General features: G+C 35.3%; 1 protein-coding gene and 1 long non-coding RNA gene across 6 annotated transcripts in view; one reads left to right on the forward strand and one right to left on the reverse strand.

Moving 5' to 3' along the window:
- LOC131380777 (uncharacterized) overlaps positions 1 to 15,615 on the reverse strand; it is a 33,865-nt gene extending 18,250 nt beyond the window's left edge. Inside the window, exon 1 of the long non-coding RNA XR_009208963.1 lies at positions 15,575 to 15,615. This is a non-coding gene — a long non-coding RNA (uncharacterized LOC131380777). The remainder of the gene's footprint in view (positions 1 to 15,574) is intronic.
- PCLO (piccolo presynaptic cytomatrix protein) overlaps positions 1 to 19,288 on the forward strand; it is a 402,967-nt gene that overhangs the window by 357,883 nt on the left and 25,796 nt on the right. For all 5 annotated transcript variants that reach the window (XM_032761204.2, XM_032761205.2, XM_032761206.2 and 2 more), the window contains one exon: positions 2,662 to 2,735. In XM_032761204.2, coding sequence (XP_032617095.1) covers positions 2,662 to 2,735 — 74 coding nt within the window. The remainder of the gene's footprint in view (positions 1 to 2,661; positions 2,736 to 19,288) is intronic.

A 19,288-nucleotide genomic window follows, 5' to 3' on the forward strand; every position in this document is an offset into this window, starting at 1 on the left:
CAATAGAGTTATTTGTACTTAATCAGTTCTATTTTATTGGAAATTCTTCCTAAAAGGAATCTAATCCCATTGGTCTTTGACTTCTGATGATCCAATTTGACAGAAAAGAATTTCTACAAATTCATTAAATTTCTTTCTAAGCTGTAAATGTCATGTGAATTTAGAAAGGTTTTAAACCACACATAATTTGTTATCCTTCCAATTTTTCTGCACCTTTCAAAATATATAATTTAACACTGATGATAAAGTTATAATTCCAAAAAGTAAATACGTCATTTTGTCAATATCTGAATGTCTGCAGTATAAGTAGATTATGTATTTTATATATATACCACATTCTAATTTTGATTTTTCCCATTTTCCTGTTTCTCTTGTAAATCAAAGCTTCTCACAACTGTCTAGGAGACTCTTGCTTTGCCATATGAGCACAACAAATATTTACTTTTGAAAACCATTATAGGATATGTGTAAGAAGTAGTATTTGGCCATTCTTTTATATCCCCCATTGTATCTAATAAAATTATTGCTTGGGCTAGTAAAAGTGTTTAATAAATATCTAGTGATTGTTTAAAAATATAAATTATAAAATGTGTAACCAAAATGTTCTGAGCTGAAGTGTAGTCATTGGGAATTCAGAGAAACCACATCCTTTGCACGACTCACAGTTACATTTCCTTTGCACTTAATTTAGCTTCACAATCCTGTGAAAGTTTTTTGTATAATTTTCAAAATGTACTTACTACACATATTGGCTAAGTACCTATGTTAAAATCAGTTTTAACTGAAAGCAAAGACTGGCTGGGTATCACCATTAACATATAAAGTCTAAGACTCAAGAACAACCCCAAAAATTATCAAAATGTAGTTGTACTACAATTACTAAGACTTAGAGTAACTACTTTTTAAAAGTCTGGGATGGTATAAGAATATTAACTTTTTAGTATTCTGATCTACTAGATTACCAATACTAAAAAGACCCTCACTTTCAATAGAGTTTGGCTCAGTAACAGGGTATGTTTTGGCTCACTCTACCAGCATAGCGTACTGATTAAAGTTAAGATTACTGCCATTAAGCTTTCTTTCCTCTCTAATGCTAACAGATAGAGCAGAGTTCTTTCTTTTTTTTCTTAACTACTTGTCTTGAATCTTGATGAAGCAATTACATAAGCTAAAATTTTGTGCGTTGCTTAAATATGTATTCAGATGTTGACCATGCAGACCATGGTTTAACATACATATGGTAAAACAGAAATGTTGGAAATTGCTTAATTTGCATGAACTTGGTCCCTCACATACACACTTAATACAAATTTGTACTTAAACCTTTAACCTAGAATTATTATAATGGAACAATGTAATGGCTTTTAATTTCTGAATTTACACGTGTTCCTCTTTTATTATGTGCAGAAACATTTCAGCACCTTCTCTGAAGTAGAATAAGAGGATCTTTAGAGCAGTTTTCAAGTAAGATATAATTGGATTATTAAGAAATAAATACGGTTACATTTTCAGCAGGTCCAGCAAACCAAATACTTCCTATGAAAGTTATAATTAATTGTTAGTAAATCTCACTATGCTAGAAGTGCTGTCTACAAAGTGCAGTATCGAGATGCTCTTTTGTTCAAGCATCTTTCTATAACACTTAAGATTTTATTCCATCGTTTTAGAACACCCTATCTAAGCATATATAAAGGCAAATTCCAAACTTCTTCATGTGCCATGTAGCTTTTTCTCTAGCCGAAGAAATAAGAAGTGGCCTACTGTCCTTTAGCTGTTAAATTGTTAACATTCTAAGCTTACAATCCTCAAAGTATCATGAATTCTTCATCTAGTTGACCTTCCAAAAAGTTTGAAGCTGAAAACTAAAAGTGATTAGCAAATTTTGGCTGAATTCTAAGACTACTATGAGCATACCTACCTGTTAATATCCTATGTCTATTGAATGCTTATTATTTTTCAGGCACTCTGTTAAACCTTTTTATGCATTTTTCATGTGATTTTTTTCGTGATCAAAATGTAGCTAATATTATTATCTTTATATCACAAAAGGAGAAACAGTCTTGGCCTTACCTTACACATAGCAAGAAATAGCAAAGCCAGAAGCAGAGACCAAGCACCCTGACTACAAAAGCCAGTTTGCTCAACACAGTGGAAAGCACAGAAAGGAGTTGAAAAAAAAATACATGAAATAAGAAATATTTTATTAAAATATCACTTTTATATATTATTTAATTCAATATTGCTCTTTTTACCAAAAAAACTGGAATAACTCATCAGTACCACATATAAAAATATAAAGCCCCTTCTCACTGTTGAGTTAGAAATAAATAAAAAATTCTAAAACAAAATTTCTAAATGTCATGATGGTCTTATTTTTTGATAAATGAGTCTACAAATAAAAATTACTGAATGTTGAGGTACATTGTTTGGCCTGAATAGGAATAACAAACAAGTTCACATTTTAAAATTACGATATACAGCAATTAACTGTGTATGTATGTGCCATTCAAATAATTATTGCAAGTCTGAAAATATTTGGTTGTGCAAAAGTAATTGCGGTTTTGCCATTACTTTCAATGTCATTTTATTTATGCAAATTTAGCCTCCTTTGCATTCCTGAGATCATAACTGAATATATGATTTTGTTTTATTTCTAAACAGAGGGAAGATGGGACAGAATGGACAAGAGCCTGTAAAACAGCCAGGGGTAGGAGTAGGACTAGCAGACACTGAAGGTAAGTAAAAACTTACAATACTGGATTTTGGCTGAATCTGCATTCTACAGTATCAGTGTTTGAGATGTTTTTCTTTTAACGTGAATTTAAATGTTACATACTAATGGCAAAAGCAATAGGTAGTAAGATATCATTATCTATTAAATGAGAATGACTCTGTATTCATTTTACAATTCCCCAATTTTCTCGTTTGTGTTTAACATTGAAGTAACTTGGGGTACTGAAAAATTAAAAGAGAAAGAAGAATGAGAAAGATGACATGAAAAAGACTCAGAAGACTTTCCCAGGGTGGGAGGGAAATCTTGAACTTAAAAATATAATGTATATTTTGTTTAAAATATCGTGCAAATAGAAAATCAATCATGGAACCTCATTTAAGTCCATGGAAATTCTTAAATATATGAAGCTGAGAAGAAATTAATGGTGTAAAAATCATTTCACAGAAAAATTAATTGCTAAACTAACTTCTAAAGACAAACCAAATTTAAGTTCATATTTCATTTTATTAAACAAATAATAAATTATTACCAAATGTGAAAAATCCTTAACTTCAGCAAACATATAAAAAGAGTATCTATAAGCTTTATGATGACTAGCTTACCTTTCATAATACTGTGATAAAATCTAGTATCCCTGGCTGGGCACGGTGGCTCACGCCTGAAATCCCAGCACTTTGGGAGGCCGAGGTGGGCGGATTATGAGGTCAGGAGTTTGAGACCAACATGGCGAAACTCTAGCTCTACTAAAAATACAAAAATTAGATAGGCGTGGTGGCACGCACCTGTAATCCCAGCTACTCAGGAGGCTGAGGCAGGAGAATTGCTTGAATCCAGGAGGCAGAGTTTGCAGTGAGCCCAGATCTCACCACTGCACTCCAGCCTGGGCGACAGAGGGAGACTCCATCTCAAAAAATAAAAAAATAAAATAAGTAAAATCTAGTAGCCCTATTGTCCTTCATGTGTCATTCCAACTTCTCTCAATACATTTAACTATTCTAAGTAGTTTATTCTAAGTACTTTTCGTGCACTGTCTCATTTAATTCTTATAATTACCTATGAGGTAACTAATAACATATATTGGCTTTATATAAAAGGAAACTGAAGTGCACACATAGAACAAGGACAGAACAAGTGAAAATAACACCAAATGTCACACTATTACCATGATTATGGATGTGTTATCACAAGAACACTACATAGGGAAACAGGTTTAGGTTTCAATTCTGGTCTTTATTAGATATGTGACCTCATTTCTCTATCTTCAGAAACCTCATCTGACAAATGCTGGGTCTAAGTGATGCCTAGGTTTTTCTCAGGGGCTTAAGTGAATGCCACATTTTTCTTGTTCTACTCAAAACTGTAAATTAATCTTTGGACTCCTTCAAAAGCTATGCTTCCTTTATCTCTTGCTATATATTTCAGGGTTCCACCCTCAATCTACCAATCTTTTTACCTACCCTATCTCTGTATACACTCATGAACTCTCTCTTATATGTTGATTAGTCCCAAATCTGCTGCCCAAACTCTTGGAATTTAGACTCAGTATGTCAGGCATTTTTGTCCAACCAGGAAACTAGAAATGGCTCTGAATATTTGAAACAGAGGAAACAAATGACTAGCAATTAATGATATACTAGTGAAAGAAGCTGAGAAACTAAGTGGGGGATAGTGAAGCAGCAGAAAAATAGCTATTGTCCCCATAAGCTAGAGGACAGTAAGAGCCGAAACCAGGACAAGCCTGTTTTCTGGGAGCAAGAAACATGAAAGAAATTCAGCCAATGCCAGAAATATATCCTGAGACAGACAAGGATGGGGAGAAATATCCTGGTTCTCTCTTCCTCCCATTCTCCAATCTCTGCCAGTGCCTGATCAAAACCAACTGGAAGCCAGTTGACAGAGAGGTCTGGGAATCTGTACAGGGCAGCTACTCTGAGAAGAAAGCAAGGAAAAGACCGAAGAATGCACCTGAGAGCACATAAGTATAGGGCCAGCACAATATTTTACATGGATGCATCAAACTACGTATGCCCTGCACTTAATTCACCCTCTCCCCAATTGTGCCTCCTTTTCCTTCTATGCTCTTAACACACACAGTTGACAGAATTTGCATATTTTGTCATTGTTCTTTGATTTAAATTGCGTATTTCTATTTTTGTCTGCTCCGTAAGGCTGAACAACTCTCAGACCAGAGATAGCACTTATTCCTCTTGGTAACCCAGCACTTAACAGACAGCCTTGCCCACAGAGTTGCTTAGAGAATGTTTGTTGGGCAAATGAATAACAAATATGATCATCTATAAAATTAGCAGCTATTGATTTTCATATTAATCTAGAATTTAGATATATAGAGAAGCAATTCATGCATAGTTTTAGCTACTTAATTTTACCTTTCTTTAATCCTAAAATTTATAAATAAAATTTTTAGTATAAATGTTAACAGCTGTCAGTGAACAGAAATTATTCATCCTAATACTCCTTTCTTCTTTCATATCAGTCCCACACAAAACATGCTTGTTTTCCAAGAAGGAGCCAATCAGAGGCGACTTTATTTTTATTTAAACTTATGAGTCAATATGTTTCCCCTTTATCGAACTGACCCTGATCAACAGTTGATCTTAGATTAGTTATTGAGCAGAGGGGCAGGGGTTGAGGATGGAAACAAGATAGAATATGTAATATAATGTGAGTTATTTATAGTCAAGTGCCCTTTTGGTAGCAACATTTTGGACAAGTTGTTTTTCACTGAACTACTATTAACATTTGACAATAATCAAATTTATAATCTACATATCTATATGAATTGGGCATGAATCACTATAAGCAAAATATTTTTAAAAGTTAATAATATGGAGAAGAAAACTGCATATTTCAGTTTTCAGACTTTCAGAGGCAATTTTAAATTAGAAAGAATATATAAACAGAGCGAGGAGAAAATGATTAAGAATGTATTTGCTCTATGCAGATAGGAGGACACATCAACGTAAAGTGCAAGATTTGGTTTTGCCCACGTAGAAATATGGAATCAACTTTGTGTTGTACTTGAGATATATGTATAATCAGTGTTTTGTTTGTTTTGAGTGATCCAAATAATTATCTTTACTTCTTTTTGTTGTCAGTGAACACAAACAGCCAATTTAGTGGGGGAACAAAAACAAACAAGAGTCAATTCAATTATTTTAGACAAAACATACAGTTTTTTTTAATTGTATTTTTCCTCCATTCAATCCTTCACCAGGACATCAGAAAAACTGTGACTCTGTAGATAAGCACAGTTTTCTTGAAAGTATAGATCCTTGAAATGTTCCACTTCATCTTGAGTACTTATATTATTCATTTAAGCACTTTGTTTTATGAACACCTTAGTCCACTCTAAGAAATACTCATCTACAAAGATTTGCTTTAGGACAGAATACTTCAATCCAGAGTATATCGTAGATTTTAAGTATCACTTTTAGACAATTTATTCACATACAATTTTTATTCTTGTTTTTGCTTTATAGGGTTCAGAATGTAAAAAGTAATGTTTTATGGGGTTGCAATTTCTGTTGAGAATGTTACTGAGAATTTTTTAACGTTAAATAGCCATGTTCTTATTATTCTTATTAAGCAAGTCCATTTATTCTGTGTCTAATTTAAAAACAATAATTTTCCACTTAGTCATTTTCCCTAATAAAGTTTTACCTTATTCACAGAAGTTGCTTATGAATTTTAATCCCAGCATGAGATTAGTTCAATGGGTCAGAATGTGAGCTCTATGAAGGGTTCTGGGATTCTGACCTAATTTGTAGTATAAAACAGTAATATTTTTTCAGACTATCTCCACTAATCAATCATTGAATTTCCACAATTTAATTAAGTGCATATGTAAAAAGTGAAAATAAGTGTTGTATTTGGCATACAGTTAACATCCTTTAAGTTGTAGCTATTATTAAATTAGAAGTATATGTGAGAGAAAGTCATTTTGATCCCATCCAAAGAAATGATTATTATTCAGGATTGATAAAATATTGTGCACTTGTTGACAATGAGAGCTATACAACACCACTTTTCTTTAAGATTTAAATCAAGCCAATTAGACTTTCAAATTGTACAGATGAGTGTCTTCCCAATTTACACTAAAAGCATCTAATTACATCCTTTAAGCTAGCTGACCCTTCCATTAGTTAAGATGTATGTATTTAATAGTGTTATTTTTTGCCAGTGAACATCCATGTAGTAGCTGCCTTGATCCATTAAGTCTCCTAAACCAGGTGTTCATCATCTTTAAAAAGTATTACAATCAACTTTCCATGAAGTTTAATTTTCTTGGCTGTATACCTTTGAAGAACAAATACCCCTAATAAATCATTTATTTTCTTAAGTATCTTTATAATATCCAGTTTAGTTTCAGTAAGAATGGAAATTCAGTTTCCAGAACAAATAAATCTCAAATATTCTAGAAATTTGCTAGGCTCCACTCTCAAAGAGAAAATATGAAACCATTATGGAAGATCCTCAATTAGAGTATAATAACAGCTATTATTATAGCATCCAATAATTCACTCCACAAATATGTGACCTTGCTGTCTTATTTTTCCCAATACTTATGCTACCTTTCTTATATTTCCAAAGTTGATTAGTGCTATATATGAGTGTATCTATTATATGCAAAACACTATATTAAAACTTTGGATCCTACAGAGATCAATTCAGTGCATATACTGATCTGAGGGAGCATACTGTCCATCTAGTATGGCTGGTTCTATTTCATCAGCAGCCCGTAAGCATGCTTGCTGAACCAGGTGTGTACAGCCAGGTTCCATTCAGACTGGTTGGTGACTGTACCACACCTATTGTATATTTTAACAATAATCCTGAGAAGGGGCTTTAATAACCATGATGCAAAGAATAATTACAATAAAAATATATAAGCCAGAGGGAAAATTATATGCTTTGGAATTTCAGCATTGAAAAGCATGGCAGCATCTGTAGAAGTGATGGTGGGGAGCATGGTTTTGTGAAAGAGGTTACAAGTAGTGACTGCTTTGAAAGTTGAACAAGGTCTAGACACGTGGCAATGAATGAGGCCAAGTTCAGACTGAAGAACACCATGAGGAACATCACAGATGGAAGAAAAGATTGGGAGTATATAGGAAAGAAGTTATTCAGTGAAGCTAGAGCAAAGGGTGCAAGGGGAAAGCCTCCTTCTATTTATTTGGGGTGTGATTTCCCTGGACCTTATCACCTTATCACGTTTTCCTAAATTAGGTGAATCTAAAATCCAGTGTCACTTAATTCTAGTCCTGGATTATTCACTGGGAATTTAAAATTAATGGCATTTACTGCAAAATACCCTATTATTGAAATATTTTTTTAAAATCTGTGTCTTAAATCTAAGCCAGATTCATCTCTGGAGGTTATCGATTGACCACTAAAAAGTTAAATGAATTAAATTTCTGGAAGTGATCTTGGGTATTTCTTCATCTTAGCACACATCAAAGCATTGTCAATTGCTTGATGAAAGCCAAGAATATTTTAGACTTTCAGAGATTAATATCTGAAATAGTAGTTTTCAATATTTTTTGAAATGTCTTCTTTACCTAGAAGTCCCTGAAATGTTGCACTGGGAGTTGTTGCTCTGATTTACTTACGAGAGAGAGGCTTTTGAATCAAGATAAGAATACTAAAACTTAGCAAATAACACTGAACAAATATAAGCCAAACATATTTTCTTAGTATAGATTTAGAAAATTAACAAAAGATGTGTAAATATCACAAATATATAATGTTTATTTTGTTCTAAATGCCTTCACATTGTCTGGTTCATTTGTCACAAGACAGTAGGAGATACAGATATGGAATAATTGAAATAATAATTTCCACCTTATATAGTCAAGAAAACAGAGACCTAGAGCAGTAAAACCATTCAAGTAGAGTTTTATAGCCAACTTATTAAATAGAGTTAGAATCTACAGATAGCTAATCTAACATCACCTGACTTTTACCATTGTACTTACCAACATTACAGAGCTATTTCATAAAAAAGCATTTTACATTCATCAGACTATCTTAAATGGTTTGGGAAGGAAAACATCCAACACTTAATGATGATAGGCAATCAACTAATAACACCATTTACATTACAGGTGCTTTGTAGCTAGCCAAAATTAAAAATCTTGTTTTATCAGATATTAAAAATTTCTGTATTCAAAACAACATTAAATTAACACAAAATAGATAAACAGATAAATGGACAAATGGATAACTTAACCAGTCCATATATGGTTTTAAAGTAAATGATTATTATAAATTCCAATGGAACAGATATTTCATTCCATAGAAAAAGTTGGTTTGTTTATCATATAGTTCTGCCATAATTTTATTCAGTAAGAAAAGAAAATTAGACTTCTAGTCATTACCATATACCAAATAATTTTAAGGTTGATTAAGGAGAGGAAATTTAAAAATGGAATAATAAAAATGTTTGAAGGAACTCCAAATAAGATTTGAACAGGCTTAGTGGAATATGAGGGGCAATTTCCTAAGCAAGATAAGAAGCCATAAGCCATAAAAGAAATAATAGACATTTTTGTCTACAAACAATAATAACACTTATATAGTAAAAGAAACCAAAAATAAAAGCAGTGAGCACATGATAAATAAGATTAAAATATTGTATGATCACTAAATGATCACTATACTAAATAAAGATCTCCCATATTTTGCTCAAAAAAGGACAAACAAGAACAAACATGGTCAAAAATTATAAACTGGAGAGCCAGGTGCAGTGGCTCATGTCTCTAGTCCCAGCACTTTGGGAGACCGAGGAGAACAGATTGCTTCTGCTCAGGAGTTCAAGACCAACCTGGGCAGCATGGCGTAAACCCCGTCTCTACAAAAAATACAAAAATTAGCTGGGCGTGGTAGTGCATGCCTGTGGTTCCAGCTGCTAGGGAGGCTGAGATGGGGGATCGCTTGAGCCCAGGAGGCAGAGGGTGCAGTGAGCCAAGGTCGTGCCACTGCACTGTAGCCTGGGTGACAAAGCAAGACTCTGTCTCAAAAAAAAAAAAAAAAAATATGAACTAGCATGTTTGTAACAATGGCTTTTCACTGAAGAGAAATTAGCAATAACAAAAAAAAAGACTTATAATTGTTAAAAACAATTAAGTGATTAACCTATCAGGCTCAAATTCTAACTAGCAGTAATTCCACAGAAAAGAGAGAGATGAAAAGGAATGTTATTCAAAATACAACACATTTATTTAAACTGAAGAAAACAAATCTCCACATTAGAAAGACAAGAAATAAAGAGACTTGCAGTGTGAGACAACATCATAATAATTCAGAAAACAGGAAACGTAGAGAAGATACTAAATGTTTCTCCAGATAATTAATTAATGGGCATTAACTACAAAGAAGAAAAGATAAGAATTCAAACAATATCTCAACAGCAATAATAGAGGCTTAAAAGGAAAAGGATAATAATTAATGCCTTTGAAATTTTAAATGGAAGGGATTGTAAATTAAAAATCTACACACAAACTATCCATCAAGTGTAAGGGTAAAATGAAATGATTTTTGAGAAGGCTAAGTACAAAAATTTTACTTTCCATGCTACCTATCTCAGGAAGCTCCTTGAAGATATGCTCCACCAAAATAGCGAACTAACCACATACAAGCATACCCTGACCGCACACACAATACTTGCTGAATCAAGAGACACAAAGAATAGAGGACTTCCATGATGAGATAAGGAGAATCTAAAGACAATAGCCATGCAGCAGGCATAAAGAACACCTGAGAAAATCTGATCAAATATAGAGATATGGAGATCAAATATCAAATGTGGAGCTCAAATCTCAAATACGAAGAGTTCATTAGCAGTCATTAAAAATCTGAATTTGATTCCAATGTATTTTGGGGTACAGACATTTCTAGTAGCCCAATAAAAAAATATTGATCCTCCACGGAAACTAGAGAAGTTTATAAATTCATTCAATACTTCCAGGGCCCTGAAAACCCAATTTCGAATGGAGTTTGTCTCAGGGAGGTGAACAGGTATACACTGTGACCACAGGGAGGTGAACAGGTATACACTGTGACCAAGCACTAGCAGAAGAGCCAGCCTGTAGCTTTGTTTTCTCAACATATGGGGGCAGCTGCGGAAGAGTGCCCATCGACTTGGCTGGAACTCAAAACCAGAGCTGATACTACTTTGCATCTTCACCTGTTCATCGGCCACACACATAGGTACTACCATAAAAAAACCCAGGTGGGAAGGAAAGCCAGGGATCATTATAGATAGCACTGGCATAGAATGTGACTCTTCCTCGTCTTTGACATCTCCACCACAACACAAATTTCAAAAACAAAAATGTATGGAGAGTTCTAGGCTGCATGTGGGCAGTGAATGGGGTGCTCATGCAGGAGAGAAGAGAATTGACAAAAGTCATGATGTGTCTGGCCAAGTGAAAAATAGTATTGAAAGGGGTGCTCTTGGAAGTGTTGAGAACAGTTAGAGATAGGTATGTAGAAAACTGAGCAAATTGTAAAACAAGGCAATTAATAACTTAAGGAAAAAAATAAAATTAAGTAAAGCTTGCCATATAGGAACAAAATTTTCTCAAAAACGAGTATTAAAGAGGCAAGTTAATATAAATTCCAAATGTTAGTTTAACCAAGATTGTAATATATGACAAGGAAAAGCTAAATCTTCATATACCAAAATTTAAAAAGCCAATATATTATAAAGGCAATACAAAATTATTTTAAGAAATATGAATGTAAAGAACCCAAGAAACAGATTTTAAAAAAAACAATTGGCAGTGGGTTTCTCTTAGCAATTTGACTATGAGTTCGGTAAAATAACGGGTTGAGATATGTGAGACGTGAGATTTTATTTTTTTAAAAAAGAAGTCAAAAACATAAAATGGTGGTGGGGTGAGGTGGCTCACCCTGTAATCCCAGCACTTTGGGAGGCTGGAGTGGGCAGATTGCTTGAGTCCAAGAGTTCAAGACAAGCCTAGGCAACATAGCAAAACCCCATCTCTAAAAAAAAAAATACAAAAATTAGCTGGGTGTGGTGGTGCATGCCTGTGGTCCCAGCTACTTGGGATGCTGAGGAGGGACTACTGCTTGGGCTCAGGAGGCAGAGGTTACAGTGAGCCGAGATCATGCCACTGCACTCCAGCCTGGACGACAGTGAGACCTTGTCAAAAAAAAAAAAGCCATAAAATTATTCAACCTTTTGTTATACAAAGAAATGAAACTCAAGCAATAGGAATCAAACTGCATAATAATAAGAAGAAAAAAATGGTATTATTTGAAGTAAATAATTTTCTACCATTCCCCTAAATTATTATGAATATCTATTCTCTTAAAACTCTTCAGTAGTAGGTATTACAATTAAGTGCTCTTTTTATCTGACACACTCATTAAAGACCTCCTGATAGCACCATTGTTGAATAGAGAAAGTTTTTTTCACTTTTAAAAAACCTGACTTTGATTATATAAAATACAAAATCTCTGGGGGAAAAAAAGTCTATGTAATTCAAAGTTTTTAACTTTTAACTTCTTTTTCCGGTTCACTGAAAGTTTAAAAATAAATTTATAAATGTTCAGGAAGAAAAAATTCAGAATTTTTGAAAATGACGAAATTTATTGAAGATAATTCACTTTCCCACCTTTTAGTTTATTACTTTAATGAGAATTTTTTTAAGTTTATTATATCTAGAAAATCCTGGAAGTTTACATAATTTTCTATGTAAGAAAATATTTTATAGGTAAGTAAAAAAGTAAAACTGGAAAAAGAAAAGACCAGCACATTTCACAAAAGAAGCCCTTGGTCAACCAAGTATTACTTTCCCTTAAGGAACCAGTTTTACAGATAAGAAAGTAGTATGGACATGAGATTAAATAGACTCTGAGGAAAGCACACCACAGCTTGTTTATTAAATGTTGACAGCTAGCCTCTAAAATCATTAATATATTCTATTATTTGCTTTGTACCACTAAAAACTGTGGAGGTGGATTATTCTGTTTAAATCTTTTACTTTGAAAAAAGACTTGCTATCTACTCAAGTCATGTTTTGTCCTGCACTAAACAGATGCAATTTTAGGCTGTTATCATCCAAAGTGGATGCTCACTTATCCAAGAAATAGCACACCATTGTGATTTCTCTAATTTAAACTGCACTCTGGAGCCCAGACAACTATTGTTGGTGTTATGGAATGCTAAGTAGCAGTAGCAGGGCTTTATCTTACACATCTCATTATGATATTGTCATATTGAATGATTATATATATATTCATTCTAATTGATGATTCATCTTTTTTAAAAAAATCTACACATACCCCTTAATAACAATAACAACAACAACAACACAATTTTCATTTATTTGCCAAGCATTCGGCTAGGACCTTTAAAAAATCTGGTGGACCTGATTCTCACAAGAATCCTTTATAATCAGGTATTACCGTATTTATGCTATTCCCAGTGTCTGGCACAGGGACTTGCACAAAATGCCCACTTGATAAATATTTTTGAATCAAGTAATAAAAACTCAGAGAAACAAAAGGCTAAACCAACCTTAATAACACAGTTGCGAAACTGAAATAAATGTTTACACAAAAACATTGAGAGAGTGTGTTAAAACATTAGATTCTTTGCATATGCCTGCCATACCTAAGACACCTTGAAAAGTCTTGTTAATCCTGTATGTTGTTATACAGGTTTTAAGGAGTTTACCACCCTAAAACTGAACTCAGAGATTATTACTTCAATTAAAAACTACATAATTTACTTAAAAATATAGTAACTCTGAATTTATATTGACTGTGCTTCTCTTTTCACAAGTGCAGCTGGATCTACAGAGATTATTAATGCAGTGTCTCTGCCAAAAAGAACCAATCTAGTAGGACAGACAAACATGTTCATGAACAATTGGCATAGAGTTCTGACAGATGTGAATGTATATTGAATATTAAGTTACTCTGCTTTAGGATGGATAAGGAAGCCTTCCTGGCAGGAATATTTTTTTAAATAGTTCTTGAAGTAATATGTATTCATAGTTGAAGGAAGGCTGGCAAGGGTTCCAATATGGGGAAACATCATTGTCAAAGCCTTTGCAACATGAGAAAACATGTGATATTGGTGAACTTGTGGACCAGTTGCCTGACTGTAGCACAGTTCTGCGCTGGAGGGAGTAGTAGAAGATAGGATTTGAGAGTAGTCACAGTTCAGATAAATTATGAAATATCTGAAGCTGTCAGGAGGAGCTTAGACTCCACACTGTAGATAGGCAATTGGAAGATATAGATTGATTTTAAGAAGGAAAATTACACAGATTTGGGGCTGTGAAGGATGGGTTAGAGAGGATAATATCTGAAGTTGGGGGCTCGTTTGGAGGCAATTCAATAGATAAGGACTGGAATGCAAGCAGGGGCAGAAGTACGAAATGCAGGACAGACAGCTCTGAGAGTGATCTAGGAAGACAAATGAGGTTCTTTATTCTAAAATTGATTCAGAATCAAAATACAAATAAAACAGCTTCATGCACCAGCATCATAAAGATGAAATGATGTGATAATGGTCATCATGTAAAATGATCACTAAACACAAGTATGATTTAGAAATATTAAGCAGAAAAAAAATGTTAACAGCAGAGGGCAATGTAAAAACTGACTTTAAAAGTCAGGGAAACTACACAAACTGTTGGAACATGATGAAAAGCAAACCTTCACAGGATTTTGAAGAAAGAAACTGACTATGCTTTATAAGACAATATAGTACTTTAAAGATGAGTTAGCTAAACACAGAACCATAGAATGTGAAATGGACTCAGGCACTTCAGCACTAAAAGATGGCTTCAACCAGTAAGTGTATTTATCTGATTTAATGTAGCATTAATGAATGAAATAAATATTTTTTAAAAAGCAAAATACTAACTCAGTTAACTGCCTTACTCTAGAAGTTGTAGTATTTTGATAAATTACATTTCTTCTGGTTCAAGAAATTTCTTAATGTTCTCAGCGAACTTTGTGAAATGCATATAGCAACATTTAAGTCTTCCCAAAATAGAACTGTAATTTCTTTTGATTAAGCCTGCTTTTCATACCTTATGGTAGCATTCTGAATTTCTGATCTCTTTCTGAATCAAGTTAATAATGATTACTTCAGGGGTGAGAGAGAGAGAGAAGCAACTGGGAAAGGATTACCCTATTGGCTTCATCTGAATTTGATTTCTTAAGCTGACCAGCCATTGCATGAGTTCTTATGATATATTCTTCATGTTTTCTTATGCCTAAATTATTTTTAATTAATTTAAAAACAATATTGAATAATTTTAACATTCGTTAAATTTTTCATTACATCTAGGGTGCAATTTTTGTTTGTTTGTTTGGTTTTGAGATGGAGTCTCGCTCTATCGCCCAGGCTCGAGTGCAGTGGTGCGATCTCAGCTCACTGCAAGCTCTGCCTCCCAGGTTCACACCATTCTCCTGCCTCAGCCTCCTGAGTATCTGGCACTATAGGAGCCCGCCACCACGCCTGGCTAATTTTTTTTAAATGTATTTTTAGTAGCGACGGGGCTTCACCATGTTAGCCGGGATGGTCTCCATCTCCTGACCTCGTGATCCACCCGCCTTGGCTTCCCAAAGTGCTGGGATTACAGGCGTAAGCCACCGCACCCGGCCCTCGAGGGTGCAATTTTTAAATGTGATATTTCTTTAACTCTAAGATAAGGCAATATTTTCACTGGTAAGAGACGGAAAACTACACAAACAAACTCAAAACCAAAGAATGTTTACTGGTGGCCATACTAAGTGTTAGGTAACATGGGGTACCTTAAAATGGTGCCGTACCTTAAGATGGGGCTGGTTCCGGGTTCTTCTCCCATCCTCCACCGGGCACTGTCTGAACCCGCCAAAGGAGGGCCAATCAGAAAGAAGCATCTCCCGCCTTCCCTTGGGCCCGCCCCTAGCCCAATCCACATAGGCCCAAGGGATATAAAACCCAGCACACCAGCAGCCCTCTCTCTCTTCTCTTCCTTCTCCTTGCGTGATGCCGCTCGATACCTGCAGTAAAGATCTCTTGATCGCGACCAGTGTAGTTTGGTCTCCGCCCGGCCCCTTTCACTAAGAAATTCACATGTAGATATTATAGTCTCAGGAAAGACCAGCCTCAAGCCTGTTTAGTTCTCACATCTTTTCTCAGAAAGTTGGCCTTTTCTCAGGCTGTTCTATGAGGCCAGGGATGAAGTCGCTGGCTGCTTTGAGGCCCAGTTTTACACTCTTGACTCAAAGGAGAAAATATGTCTAACATCCTCAGTGAAGCACTCTGATTTTTCCTATGTGAGTCAGATGCACCTATCTGGAACAATCATCGTGACAAAGAAAATTGAGTATGGTGGTTTCCAGCTTAAGAGAACCATATGCATTTGGGAGTAGATATTCTTGAGATAGTGGTGAAAGAGGAGAAAAGATACTAGACAGATAAAATAAGAGATTGTGTTAGGGCATCTCTGTATATACTAACATATAAGACACTTTCAAATATATTTATAACTTTAGAAGAGTTTTTCTTGAAATGAAAAACATAACAGTGAACTGTAGTAAATTTCTGAAATGGATTTTGATATTCTATACTATTTTATATTAACGTAAAAAAGTTTCAAAGCTCGTTTAGAATTTATACATAATTCATTTAGTGTATCATTTTTATATGTGACAGGAAAACTATTTCCAGAAATAGAACATTCTACTCTCTTCTCTTTTGACTTCTTCCGGCTAAGCATATATTGCCACGGTAGATTTACAATATTGGATGCACTGTAAAATCAGTCCTCTAAAACAGACATAGCCAGTCCCTGTGATTTAAGCAAAATAAATGAAAATAATGAAATAAATTATTAGTAGTTTGCATGTTGTAACTGAGCATTTATGTATAGAAGTTTTTTTCTGGAAAAGGAAGGGAATGTTATTTCAAGAAAACGCTCCTCAAATCATGTTTTTCCACAATTCTCACACCACAAGCAACAGAGATTTCTGTGACCAAATGTCAGAGGTTAGGGGGCTGTTTCCCCACACAACAAATTACAGATACCAGCTGGGTGTCCTCCAATTTAATTCCAACACTATCTACTTGGAGCTAGTGTCAGAACCCACAGGTCGAGGGCTCAGTCCCCGAGACTGCCTCCCAATACACACACCAGTCACAAGTCTGGGACTTAGAAACTTCTGACCGACTGGCTTCAAGTTGGGGTTCCTGTGATCTCCTCTGTGGGTATGATTAATTTGCTGAAACAATTCACAGAACTCAGGGAAACCTTATGTTTACAGGTTTACTATCAAGGACACAGATGAAGAGATGTGCAGGGCAAGGTATGGGGCAAGGGGCGAGAAGCTTCCATGCCGACCCTGGGCATGCCACCCTCCAGGAACCTCCATGTGTTCAGCTGTCCAGGAGCTCCTCAAACCCAGTCCTCTTGGGTTTTTATGGAAGCTTCATGATGTCAGCATTTCTTCCCACAGAGTACAGGATGGGACCTTCCCTGCGGAGGGTCTTAAGACCCACATTAGAAAGGAGGGAGAGGCCGGGCGCGGTGGCTCACGCCTGTAATCCCAGCACTTTGGGAGGCCGAGGCGGGCGGATCACAAGGTCAGGAGATCGAGACCATCCTGGCTAACATGGTGAAACCCCGTCTCTACTAAAAATACAAAAAATTAGCCGGGCGAGGTGGCGGGCACCTGTAGTCCCAGCTACTCTGGAGGCTGAGGCAGGAGAATGGCGTGAACCCCGGGGGGCGGAGCCTGCAGTGAGCCGATCGCGCCACTGCACTACAGCCTGGGCGACAGCGAGACTCCGTCTCAAAAAAAAAAAAAAAAAAAGAAAGGAGGGAGAGGATTAGACTGGGCGACAGCGAGACTCCGTCTCAAAAAAAAAAAGAAAAGAAAGGAGGGAGAAGATTAGAGTTCTGCCTTGAGGCAGCTGAAAGGACGGCAGGAGATTCTGTTTCCTGAGGCCTGCCCCTGAGGCCTCACATACCCAACATTATAACAAAAGACTGCAATAAGGGCTGTGGGAGTTATAAACCAGGAACCCTGGATGAAAGCCAATATATATCATAACAACACAAATGTAATTACATGCATTAGTGGAAATGGCAGTTACTCATTGAGAACACATGGACACAGAGAGGGGAACAACACACATCAGGGCCTGTTGTGGGTGGGGGGATGAAGGGAGGAAACTTAAAGGATAGGTAAATAGTGGCAGCAAAGCACCGTGGCATATGTATACCTATGGAACAAACCTACACGTTCTGCACATGTACTCTGTTTTGGGTTTTTTTTGGGGGGGGGTGGTTGTTGGTTATTTTTAGAAGAAATGAAGAAACAAGAAATGGCAGTTTCTTTACATTGTAAGTCATAATATAATAAAGATATTTAATTAAATTTATATTAAACATTGTCAGGAGCATGATCTTTACCTTACCTGAAATGAAGAATTTTTATAAGTTAATTTGGGTAAATGAAAAATTCTCAAAATCTATTGATTTTTTATTAATTTATTTCTTTTCAAAATTACTGCTTATTTATTTCTCTTATTTGTTGAATATTTATTAGTGTTTTGATTATTTAAAAATAGTTTACTCTTCTTCTTTCTCAGAAAACTCATACAAATCCACTATGAGGAACTGCTTTTATTTGAGTCTGTTCCCAAGAATTAAATTATTTGTGCTAAAGTTATAGCCCAATCCCTGCAGCATCAAATGGTGTACTCTCAACATACAACAGCCAATCTGAATATTATGATTCACCCAATTTTTACAATTTCAAGCTTCTTTTATTTATTTATTTTGAGACTGTCTCAAAAAAATAAATTTTGTAACAGATACTGTCTTTACCATTTGAGGAAAATGTCAGATATATGTGGGCTTAGAAGAATTCTAATATTGTTAGTAACCACTTATTTGTAGTATCACTATGTAAACTGAGTATAAGAACAAATAAGCCACTCGCGAGGCTGAGGCAGGAAAATGGCGTGAACCCGGGAGGCGGAGCTTGCGTTGAGTGGAGATCACGCCACTGCACTCCAGCCTGGGCGACAGGGTGAGACTCCGTCTCAAAAAAAAAAAAAAAAACACACACACACACACACAAAACACATATGAGAGGTTTATTTTGCTGTTCAAGCATTTGGGGAGATGATAAGCATATTCCATTAAGAAGGCATCTTGGGAGAGAATGGTGGTTAACTTCAATCTTCAATCAATCCAGAAGACTGAAAATTGATAGGTTTTCAAAGGAGGTGGGGAACCATAGCAATTAGTCCACAGAACAAACGTTCTATTAGTTCATTTAAGATAGATTACTAAATTCTCTACTTAATAATTTCAACTTTAATGGCAATTGTATTTTGTATTTATCAAGAACAGTAATAATCTTGAATGTCTCATTTAATAACAGGCCTGAGACCAGTACTGCCCATATATGGACAAGTAAGATGTAAACAGCCAATTTCAAGAGGCACTATTCACATAAACTAGTTTGTGAATGGTACCCTCTGGAGTTATA

The sequence above is a fragment of the Hylobates moloch genome, unplaced genomic scaffold (genome assembly GCF_009828535.3).
Source record: "Hylobates moloch isolate HMO894 unplaced genomic scaffold, HMol_V3 SCAFFOLD_1, whole genome shotgun sequence".
NCBI lineage: Eukaryota > Metazoa > Chordata > Mammalia > Primates > Hylobatidae > Hylobates > Hylobates moloch.